Genomic DNA, 12,549 nt, shown 5'->3' with positions numbered 1-12,549 from the left:
ATAAGCTACAGCCAATTTGACTGTGGTGTCCATTTTGTTTCCTTCGTAATTCTTTCGTACTCTGCTGTTTGCCTTTTCTCTCTGCTTGTGTCATCTATTTTGGTTGACCTCCTAAAATGGCTGAGCAATGTACGTGCTGGGGGGTTGTGGCTGCCAGTGCACCTGGTCTTAGATGTTATCAGTTGACTGTTTACTGCTGCATACGCATTTCTGCTCCCCCTACCTATTAGATGACCAAGTGGTTATCCATCTGCCCTTGTTTGCTGATAGCTACTTGTAAACTTGTTCCTTTCATTTCTGTCCACATGCTTACATTGCAGATATAGTGTATATAAAGATGATGGTCTGTGAGTTCAGTGTGCTACCTCCTGCAACACTTAAGAGTGTTGTGTGGATGTGGTCCCACTCATGAGTGATTAATAAACTTGTTATTTTATTTCAACTCCAGTGCCTTTCTCTTTTTGTTAGTCTTTGGAACACGTGGGCGAGAGGGTGACCCTGCACCAGTGTGCTCACTTTTGGGTGCATTTCCACAGTTGTAACATGCAGATACAAGTGGGTAATACATGCATTGACTGGGCATCTGCTTTTGACTATCTAGGTATCAGAATGACACCCACCCTGAGCTGGGCATCCCAGATGGAAGAGGTTTATTTGGTGCTCATCCAGCAGACTGTAAACATAGCAAAGGTCCATTGTAAGACCGTCTCCTGATGAGTTGCCCCAGCCCTTGAGATCTACAATGTCAAGGGTATAGGGTCCGTTCTGTATGGTGTCAAATTATGGGGCTCCTCTAACTAAGACAGTCTTGATATGGTGGAACATAGGTTTTTCAGGGCCTTATTTCTTTTCAGGAGTACTACCCTTACACCCCTATATCTGGATCTTGCCCAGCTGTTGATTTCACGTACAATCAGATGCAGAGTGTTAACTTTTTGGCACCGTTGTGGATCACTGCTGAATTTGAATCCTATTACGATGGTGCAAGAGATCTTATGGCCCTACCGGGTGTAGGGAAGAACCTGTGGTTTTGCACCATAAAATCGCTTCTGCAGAAGTTTGTTCTCGTCATTTATTGGTCCTCTCCGGAGTTGTTGTGTATGCTTTCCAGAGACAAGATAAAAAACATGTATTAGGCGGCTGTTGCTGTGGATACTGTGACTAAGAGCAAAGGCAGTCTCACAACGTCCTTTATTGATTCAAACCTTATATGTGTTATGAGGCAACCAATGACAAAAGTCCATCAAGTCTAGCTCGCTATCTATACCTGCAGTTTAGATACGGCACCCTCCCAGTTAAAGCCTTTAGCACCAAATGGCATGGCAAGAGGGAGGGAGATGACCAGTGCCCGGTATGCACAGGGGATAATGAAACGCTGGAGCGCATATTGTTTTCCAGCCCTCAGTACAGTATACTTCGAGCCAAGTGAATTGTGCCCCTTTGCAGGAACCAAGACACCAAAAGTCACATGGTTGCCGTTAGAATCCTGAAAACATGTACAAGTACACTCCATACATTTGGTGTAGCAAAATGTCTTATGTCCTTCTGAATTAGGCTTACCAAGTGCCAATGAAATGACGTGGACATGGGGTCATTGGGTCTCCATTCTGCGTATCGTATCTACTGTTGGGATACTAGCTTTTTATTTCTAATCTTAAAGCCAACCTATTTCTTTTATATATTCTTTTAGCGCCGGGCAACCTCTTTGGAGGTAGCTTTACGCGCTCTATAAATGACTGTATTATTATTATTATTCTTTTATATGTCATGTGAAGATTCTTTTAGCAAGTCATAGATTGCAGCTTTTAGTCTGTAGGAAGCATTGCTTATTTCTATCCTTAATATTCATTCTTATATTGATTGGTACGTTTTAACTTCTGTATTTTCTTCTCTATCAACAGCGGGTTTGTGGAATAATGAGTTGCGTGATTATCACAACCTCACAGTTTTCCCAAACAGTTTCTGACAGGTGAAACCTGCCGAAATGTATTGGGGTAAAAAGCCAAGGCATGTGGAAATTAAATACTGATTTCACATGTTATGCCTTATTTACAAGTTAAAAACTCGGAATAGGAGATATTTACCACATGTGGAAAATACCTTCCCCCGGGTTAATGGTATTTAACATGCATGGTAAATACAGTACCATGTTCTGCCTAGCTAATGAGGCTGTTGGCCTGAGGGCCATGATCAGTGGATATCTCAAAAGCACCCCCTCTTGCATGTTCTGGAACACCTGCTGCGAAAGGTCTCTCGTAGCATCTACAACTCTGTGCACTTCTGTTATACAAGTGGTAAACACAGTCCAAAAAAGAATACAAATACTAAAGGAGTAATTTAATGGACTTTAGATGTAAGAGACACCTTTCCAGAGGCAGGTGTAAGTGACAAATAGCATTTATGGTGGTAGGAATGCTTGGTATTTGCACAAAAGTTATGTCATTTGTTCCTTACTATGGTGAGAAAATGTACGATCTGTGGTTTGTATGGGAAGCACCAAACTCAATACATCTGAATGACAAAGTGCACAAACGCAGACTGCTCAAATGAATGGCTTCCCAGTGGTACAATTTGATAGTTCTTTCAACCACCTTCCTTCTCCATCAGGGCTGGTGCCGAGATTAATTTTCTTTTCTCTTTCCAGGGTATCTTTGTTTGAAACACAGCAAGGTGTAGGAGACCCTCACACTACACCAAGGCGCTGGTGCTTAACTTTCAAACAACAAACAAAACAGGTGATGGACCGAATGTGGATCAATGTCACACATTCACCCCAGTCCAAAGATCTGGGCCCACATCCATCGTTTTTTGTAATTAACTTTCAAACAACAGCAACTCAGTTTTGGACTGGCAGCATCTTTTCATCTGGATGAAGCAGCTATACTAATTAAACAACCATTTCAGATAGGATTACATCTCAGCAGACATATTTACCTAGTGAGGATTCTGAAGCCGATGAGGACCGGTTCACACTCAGGCCCATGTCAGAGTCACTGTCATACTGAGAGCCACTAGGAGATCCTGAGGGGGAGACAGTGACAGACTGCAAGGTGCCTGCAGAGAGAGCAAAAGACAGCAAGTTACACATGCTTACAGGAAACAACAAGCACCTTCCCAAAAATAGACAAACACCACAGTTGGGAACAGGTTAAAGTGTCACCTGGAGGGGACAGCAAAGAACCCATACTGAGATCATTAGATCATCTGTACACTAAATGTTAGCTTTTCTCAGCAATGGACTTGTGCTGGGTGTATTTGAGATGCAAAAAAACCCTCTTTCCAATATCAACCTGAAGGCTTAATGATAATTTTAAGAAAATCAAACATTGTTGTGGTAAACAGTTGGAATTCAAGTAATTTGTGTGGTACACTAATGCTACAGCAATAGTCACATGTCATTGATTATCTCATCTGAAAAACATAGAGGTCAACTACATTTGAAAGTACCTAAAGGATCTGCTAAATTGACATGTGAGGCAACGTATATAAAGAGCCGAACCACAATGCCCAATGCATTCACCAAACAAATGCATATTCCTTGCGCTAATTACACCCTTTGTCAACAAACTTGCAAAGTTCAATGATGCATGCATTTACATTTTGTTGAAAAAGTCATCCCTGGACAAGCAAATGAAATGCAATTCCATATCATGGGGTTGATTGTAATTTTGAACTTACGTAGTGTACAATGACAACACAAGATGCAGTCTCCAATTTGTGGTCAAATAATGTTCTACAACAAGAACATTGTTGTAGGCCAAGCCATACTTATCAAAAAACACACAACAAAACAGAAAAGACACATCTCAATAGGTCTGAACAGTAATATAGAACAATGCAAACCTAATTGCCTCTGCACACTCGCGATATGATAAGGTAAATGAGCCAAAGGAGATACATTTTCCCAAGATAACACAATTTGGCTAAGTAGCAATGCAGGGCCTAGCCCTCTGGTCTCTCTGTTTCACTTTACAATTTAGCCACAAGACACCTCCTTTCTTTACCAGCAGTGTTCTCACCGCTTACTTAGCTACGTGCACCTCAAGTTTTATATTTAGAGTAAAAAAATGTTCATCTTCTTGGACGAAGGCGGTCTTTTTTTACAATTGTCTAGTATTTAGCTTGAGAAACAAAGAAGGTTTTTCATGAGATAAAATACAGATTCTGAAAATAAGGGATTGATTCTCATTTCATTGACAGTGATTTAGTGAGAGTTACTTTGATTGTCTGGCAGGTCACTGGCATTAATTCATACGTTTTTATTATTTCACAGATCTTCAGCTAAGCCCTTGGCTAATGTGTGCATAAAACTATTTTGAGGTACGTTAAACGCAATACCAGAACTGGGTAGGGTGGATGGTCAGATGCAAGACTGAGCAGGTTTCTGTGCTTTTCCTTTGGCCTACCCACTAGTGGTCCTACACCTACCCCGACATATGTAAGCCCTGACCTACACCTACCCTGGCACAGCACATCAGGCAAAAGGGTGTATAGCTCTCTGTTCTCTTTGTGACATGATCAATGCCATAAATATACAATAGAATATAGAACTCTGCATGGCATCATGTGATGCACTGTTTGCAGGACTACATATTGCTAAATATTGGCTACCAGTCAATTAGGTTTATCTTCTTCACTAGGAAATATTTTTGCACACGTTGTTAATGTCCCACATATGTGTGTACGCCCATTACATATCTCACACAAATATGTATGCACATGCATTCGTAGACAGAAGCATACACACGCCATGCATGATATAACAAACTAACCTAACTTACACACAAATATGCACAACATGTGTCTGTATTATAGTCTGTTCAGTGGTTCTGATAACCTTCAGAACCATAAGACTAAAGGCTATGTGGTATGCTTAGGTCACCAGACCCCGGACTTGGCATTAATAAACCACAACACTTTATCCCACAGGTTTTTCATATGACGTTGTATGTTTCTTCTATTTTTGCAGTAGCAGGAACGTGTAATCCACTAGCGCAAAGCTAAAAATCTTGACGGACGCAGAGATCAAGACGCGAGTTCCGGATAGCTGGCCTGGACATTACTTGTCAGCTCACAAGGAGGATGCAGGTAAAAAGGCCTGGAGGCCTCGGCACTAGGAGAGGAGAGGTTGAGGTAAAAGAGCCGACGAACATGACACTGTATGTTTCTTTAGGTCGACAAACGAAATATAAAGAGGACACCCACATTTTTTAGGTTGAGCCTGGCCAGCGTATGCGTTGCTCTGTGAAGCATGATGTATTCAGGTGGGGACTTGAAGCTCCGCCCATATTTTTCATTGGCTTGGGTCCTTGTTGTTTGGTAACTGTAGCTTTTCATTGGTCAATAGGCTTAGTAGTCCCTCCTTAGTACCGCCTTGTCTCACCTTGCAACCTCCCATGAGAATTGGCCCTCTTATGTGTGCTGTTACTTTGTAGGTTTTAATTACAGCCTACAAACACTATTTTCTTAAATTGTTTTCACCTGCCTGCTGTTGCAGGTTTTGTATAGCACAGCATGCCACGGTGGCGGCCGCGCCTTTGTTTTATTTGCAGAGTCGAACGCGGCTGCATGTGTTTTTTCTCCATCTATTAACTTTTTCTTTGTGTTGTGTTATCAAGCGCCCCATGCCGCACTTTCAAATTAATAGAGGCCGCACCACTTTCTTTAGATGAGCCGCATCTACAGAAAGGTCTGCTGCTGCAGTTGTTTGTCAACTTGACAAACAAATACTTTTTTTTTTGTAAAAGCGCCCCATACTATGCTTTCACTTTAATGGCGGCTGCGCTCCTTTCTTTAGACGCGGCTCGTCTAAAGAAAGGGGTGTGGCCTCTGAACATGAAAGCGCGGCATGGGGCGCTTGAAAACAACAAATATTTGCAATGAAATCGGTCTCACATTTGTGAGAATTTAAGCTGTTGTACTTTACATTGCCAATAGCTCAAACTCTTGTAAATGCTAGATCTATTACATTGCAAATGCTTGTTTAACTGTTGTATTCCCTGTAGCCCAACTGGAAAGGAATTATGTCTTATAAATGGCTTTCACACACAGAAACTCTGTGACATGCTTCATTATTGATTCCTCATCCAGACTGCAAATACATCCAGACCGGCTCAAAAAGGTCCCAGAAGCATACATCTCTCAGGGGAGGGCGGTATTGTATGTTTCTTTATGTCACCTGTAGTAGTCGACCACGAGGGGAAAAAACATTTGCAATTGTCACAGGGAACAGACTGCAAAGATGTGGCCTGACGGCTGGACCGATCGACCTCGAAGCTGGGGAACCGGGTTCGAATCTTAGCAGGGACGCTCAATATCCTGTCATTCTTGACAAATCACGTAATCTCCCCGTGCCTAACAAAAATGAACGTGTGTCTATCTGTAACACAACTGGTGCTCATGTAAAGCGCTCTGATACTTTCGGGTCGATTTCGCGCTATATGAAACTTCCACAAAAAAAATACATCCTACCTACCATTTGAGAACCCCCTCCACTTCCATACTGAACTTGGAAAGATTTGACTTTGAAGTTTTATAAAGTGCTGTTACCCAAGAGGTTTTCCTAGCACTAATATTAAAGTGATGCTGCTCAGGACTCCACCACACTGAACCCAGCAGGTGGCAGCGATAGGTTTTACACCAGTTCTGAATGTCATTGGTGAGCATGGAGTTCTAGATTCTGGGGGTCAAGTAAAATAATGTTCCACCTCGAAATCATGGGGATTCGAAGAGGGCCAGAGAGCCAGAGCTGAGAAGTCCATTAGGAAAGAACGTAAAGAAGCAGCATTTGCACTGCAACCCAGTACACGTTTCAGCAAAGCACAGGCAAAAGAGGGTGATGCATAAGTTGAGAAGATGGACCTAGACAACTAGTAGCCAGTGCAAATGACTGTGGGAGTAGATAAAGGTTGCCTGTTCATGAGCTCAAGAAGGCAGTCTCTGACAAGAATGCTGAGGGATGACTAAGTAAAGTGAATGGCTATACTCGAGGACTGGGGAGATTTTATGTGACCCTTTTTTTGCATAGCTTTCTGGAGCAGGTGAAAAGTTTCCTGAGGGGGTGAATGACAAAAATAGATTCCAGCAGTCCTGATCACATTAACAGCAAGTGTGGGAGGAATCAAACTAGAAGCCCGTGTTAGGTAACCAACGCAGCCTAGAAGATGGAATTTCAGATCGACAGACAGAGGGCTAGAAACTCTGCATTCCCCATTCTATTCCACTCTCATTTGTGAAATGCATGGCTACCCTAGGGCATCCCAGCGCTTGCAAATCAAACAGACTACACCCCTATGCTCAGAGGGGTTTATGGGAGTTGTAGTTGGTGAATAATCACATTGTTAGAGATTCCCAGACTAGCAGTACATTGTCCATGAGCTGCATAGTGTGAGGAAGGCATTTTCATAGCTTGGCCACATTGTAGCTGAATTAGTGCCCTCCGCTTCTCGCTCTTTGTTTAATTGGGGCCGTGACCAATCTAGTATTGGAGGATCTAAGGGTTTTGCTTCGCGTATAAGGTGAGATCAAAGACTGAAGGATGACATTTGGTTAGATGTAACTCCCCACCCTTCTCCAAGCGCCTTGAGACCCTCTGGGTATGTAGCGCGCTATATAAATCACTGAATTGAATTGAATTGAATATGTGCTATGCATTGGGCTTTGAATTTAACCCTCTGTTCTACCGGTGGTGCTCAGAGCCTTCTGGGCAGAATTGTGTCTGGGGACATTGAGCAGGGTTTGTGCTGCAGCGTTTTGTACAACTTGGGGTTTCTTGGTTACGGCTTTTGGCGCTCTTAGGTATAGCAGGTTCTCATAGTCCAGACGGGATAGAATTAGTGCCTGGATCACAAGCCTTCTGGACAGAAATGGAAGCAGATGTAGAATTTTATGGAGCATTCTCAGAATGCTATAGCAGCTGGCCGAAAGTTTAGTTGCCAAAGCTTTGTCCAACCATATCCTTGACGCTGTTTTTGCTAATACTGCAAACCTGCAAGCCCTCCAGATGCTGGCCCTTCCCTGGACGGATCACCATCTTATTCCTTTCAGCTGGTTGTTGAAGAACCGGGGAGATCCCGTGCCTAGACAATACACTGTGGAACGACTCTGGTCGAAGCTGCCGGTTGACAGTTGGGTTAAAGAGCTAGAGATAACTCGTCCTGACCCTGTAGATGACCCCAATATTGCTGATCAACACCTGGCTAATTGGCTTACTAACTCCCTTGATCTACTGATTCCTAAAAAAAGGAGGCTTATCAGGGAGAGAAGAACTGCTTCTGCCCCCTGGTATACTCCGGAACTTAGGAGTTGCAGAACTTCTTGCAAAAGGCTTGAACGTGCCTGGAGGAGAGAGCAGACGGAAGAAAGCCGGGCTAATTATAAAAGAGAGATGAGAAAATACAAAAGTGCATTGAAGGATGTCAAAAAGATTTTCTTTAGTGATAAGATTGAGAGGGCAAGTAACTCTCCAAGAGAATCGTTTAAAATTTTTAAAGAACTCTTGAAAGCCCCGGTCCCCCCAGTCGTACACGTTAATCCTAAAGACAAATGTGAAGAACTGGCTAGTTTCTTCCATTCTAAAATAGATACAATCATATCCTCTCTGCCCGCTATGCCTCACATCTCTGAGCCGGCTACTGGTCCAATAAGCTGCCCGACCGAACTTGTCTCTTTTGGCCCCTTCTCGGAGGAGGAGGTTACAAAGGTCTTGGTGGAGATGAAGAGTGGATCTCCGAGTGATCCAGTGCCTATGAAACATCTTAAACTTGTGGCTAATACTCTGTCAGCTCCGCTCACTGACCTTATCAACCTCTCTCTCTCTCGTGGCATAGTCCCTCAGAGATGGAAAGGGGCTGTAGTAAAAGCCTTACTGAAAAAACCAGGCTTGGATCCCGCCAATCTGACCAACTTCAGGCCTATCTCGCTTCTGCCGGGGTTTTCTAAAATCGCCGAGAAGCTGGTTAACCGTCAGCTCTCTTACTATCTTGAGTCCAACCACCTGTTGGGAGACTCCCAGACTGGTTTCCGTCCCGGCCAAGGAACGGACACGGCCCTGCTGGCGGTAGTGGAGGAAGCAAGGAGCACTCTTGACACCGGAGGATCGGTGGCAGTGATCCTCCTGGACTTGAGTGCTGCCTTTGACACCGTGAGTCATCAGGTGCTCCTCCAACGCCTGTCAGAGGTAGGTGTCTCAGGGACGGCTCTGAAATGGTTGGGATCCTTTCTCTCCAACCGTTTCTACCAAGTCTGGGAAGGGGCAGAGCAGTCTTCCCTATTCCCTCTTCAATGTGGAGTCCCTCAGGGCTCATCGTTGAGCCCTACTTTGTTCAATGCATATATGACTCCACTTGAAAGAGTGGTAGCCCCTTCGGGGTTGAAGATCATCAGCTATGCTGATGATACTCAGCTGGTGGTGGGCCTCACTCAGCTGGCGGAACAACCCAACTTGTTGCATGACTGCCTGGCTAATGTCTACCAGTGGATGTCCAACTCGGCTCTTAAGCTTAATGGAGGAAAAACTGAGTTGATGCTCTTGGGCAACTCCAGTCCCTCCATCATTGCCAGCTGCTGGCCCCGGTCTCTTGGCGACCCTCCATCTCCCAAGAAGGAGATCAAGTCCTTGGGAGTATGGCTGGAGGAAGATCTATCCTTCAGGACCCACGCCAGAAAGACCGCGGGGGTTTGCTTCGGTCTACTGAAATCAGCCCGAAAGGTACTCCCACTGCTTCCGGATCCAGCTAAGAAGCTTTTGATGCGGGGTTTAATCCTTTCTAGGCTTGACTTTGGTAATGCCCTGTTTCTTGGTGCCCCTGAAGCTACCTTCAAAACCCTCCAACAGGTGCAAAATGCAGCTGCCAGAGTCTTGATGGAGATCCCTAGAAGGCAGTCCGCTGCCCCGGCCCTAAAAGCACTTCACTGGCTCCCCGTTAAGGAGCGGGTGAAATTTAAGGCGTTGTGTACGGCCCATAAAATTTTACATGGCAAAGGCCCCCCCATCCTTGTTAATATGGCCCGTCCCTATAAACCTCCACGCCTTTTGCGCTCAGACCAGCAACATCTTTTGCAATCTGCGAGAGTCAGGAGAGCTCGGACGGGGGGCAGGCGTTTCTCGGTTCAGGTGGCATCTCTGTGGAACTCTCTGCCCCTTAAGATTCGCTCAGAGCACAAGATCCTAATATTTAGGAAACTTCTTAAAACCTACTTGTTTCCACAGTAGTGAGTTATCGAGTTCCTCCTTCTTTGGTCTGTTGCGCCGGGATGCCCCCGGGTAAGCTGAGCGCATTACAAATTTCATATAATAATATAATAATATCCCCAGACTTTTAATCGCTGTTTTGGGGGTTGGGGTGTGCCCAGGCAGTCCAGCTTGCCTAGCCGCAGAAAGGGGTTGATGTTGTTGCCTAATATAATGAACTCTGTCTTGTTCCCATTTAGTTTGAGGAAGGACATGGCCCTCCAGCTTGCTACTTTCTCCATACAAGATCCCAATGAGAGGGATTGGGGGTCATGTCCAGAGGTGAGAGAAAACACCAGTAGGGTATTATTGGCATATGATTTCATTAGCCGAGCCATCATGTCCCTGTGCTGGGCCAAGCCTATAACTTCAACGCCACTTTCTTACTGGAAACCTAGAACACCTACAGACTTCAACACTCCACCCGGCTCCCTCAATCTTTAGCTGCGAACACAATGGCAAATGCATTAGGAAAGGTTGCATGATAGATCCTCCTTCAGACAGCGTGGAGGGAAGATAAAGTCCCCTGCCTGCTAGAGGCTCTCCCTAGCATCTCAAACAATGTTACATCTCACAGTACCCCCTCTCATCCTTTTCTATCCCCTTTTCCGGTTGACGGCACCCAGTTAGTCAGATGCCAGCTTTCCACAACACACATTTTGTGGAAGATCACTCTATCCATGAGCCACCTTCCTTACTCCCTCAGCGCCACCTTTCCTCTTTCCGTTACTTCTTCATCTCTCATCCTCCTCCCCTCCGCACTTTTAGCCAAACTTACGGGATATAACTTGAATGGTTTGCACGGACTCGCTACATCACGCACAGCCTTCTCACTCCTGCACAGCATATCTTTGGGTCTGCTCTCTCTTGAAGAATGTGACGCTCAGTTCCAGCCCCGTGAGTAGAAACAGCAGCCTATGGCACAGGATGCCAAGTGCAGCCGCCATATTTACTGAGCTGGAGCAAGAGAAGTCGTTTGGGAAGTAAGTGACAAGGAGAATATTTTTAGGTCTTCCTCCAGCCTATAAAATAACACTAGGACCGCAATTTGAACCCAAGCTGCGATGAACTAAAGCTGCCTTGTTACAGTTTTTGCAGCAACCTGTGTACGAGCATATCTTTAGGCAAAGATAAGGTAATCCCAGAGGAAAGAAACTATCTGTCTACACAGGCTAAGTATTTCAAACACGCTTTCTTGACGTCTTCCGGTCGTAAAGCAATCACTGAAAAATCACTTACACCTCCGTTTCCCCAGAAGAGTTTACTTAAGCAGGCCTTTTCGTGTTAACAATCAGATGTTGTAGAACGGAAAACAGACAGTCCGGCTCTAGAGCCATTCCTCAGAGGATGATAGTTCGCACCATGCTGGCCTCTGGGGAGTGGGAGATGTGCAGATATATCAGTGCCTGTGATAGGCTGACATGACTGGGCTAGAGCCAGACACTGGCAGGCACACCCAAGCCTTTTGTATATTATTTTCTGGAGACTTTAGGCAAACAGGGGATTTGTGGTCTCAGAGGTAGGAAAACTGCTAGAGCAGCACGCTGTGTAAGGTGTGAGTGCAAATGAAAGCAAGCATTGGCAAACATTGCAGGTTTAACACTAGCACTCTTTAAAAGACAATATCAATAAAACAAAATCTGTGGTAGGACAAAGCAAATTATGAAGGGGATTGCTTTACGTATAGGAATGCATAGTTGTGATGAATAATTAAATGTGGTATGACAGTATGTACTTTCCTGATGTAAAGTAGTCTCTCGTGCATTGGGATGAAGGTGGAAGGATATATCAAAAAGCCAAAGAGAGAACACGTGAATAAAATTCCCTTGAAGGCTGATCCAAGATGCAATTGACAATGTCACATGCCAAAAGTTGAAGATTTTTTAACCAAAGAAGACAATGATTGAAGGAGGCTTAACCAAGGCCTCTTGGAGTACGTATAGATTACAAAGTGTTAGCATGAATCGAGCAAACTCCATTAAACATCAAACCTAGCCATGAATGGCGGAAGGTTAATTACTTTACATGTCAAACCTAAAAATTGCCTTTCAAAAAGAAATTAGTTCATTTCCCCAGACCTGCATTACATATTCAATAAATGGGTGATAGAATGCTATGTAAAACAATTAACCATAGTACACATTGCATGTCTAGGTTCGTCAAAGTAGGGGTTTTCACAGACCATCATTGCCCAATTGTGGCCATTCAGAAACCATCGCTTAGTTATAAAACCAAATAAGCGTGACAAAATGATTGACAAAGGAAAAAATCAGGAACTGGCAGCTGTCTATGAGGAGCTAGCCAAAGGTTTCCCTTTA

General features: G+C 44.3%; 1 protein-coding gene across 1 annotated transcript in view; it reads right to left on the bottom strand.

Annotated features, from left to right (window-relative positions):
• NEURL1B (neuralized E3 ubiquitin protein ligase 1B) overlaps window positions 1-12,549 on the bottom strand; it is a 90,530-nt gene that overhangs the window by 5,320 nt on the left and 72,661 nt on the right. The window contains exon 4 of the mRNA XM_086931582.1: window positions 2,935-3,054. Coding sequence (XP_086787708.1) covers window positions 2,935-3,054 — 120 coding nt within the window. The remainder of the gene's footprint in view (window positions 1-2,934; window positions 3,055-12,549) is intronic.

This window comes from Lissotriton vulgaris, chromosome 7, assembly GCF_964263255.1.
Source record: "Lissotriton vulgaris chromosome 7, aLisVul1.2, whole genome shotgun sequence".
Lineage (NCBI taxonomy): Eukaryota > Metazoa > Chordata > Amphibia > Caudata > Salamandridae > Lissotriton > Lissotriton vulgaris.
This window is presented reverse-complemented; position numbering and strand designations above follow the sequence as displayed.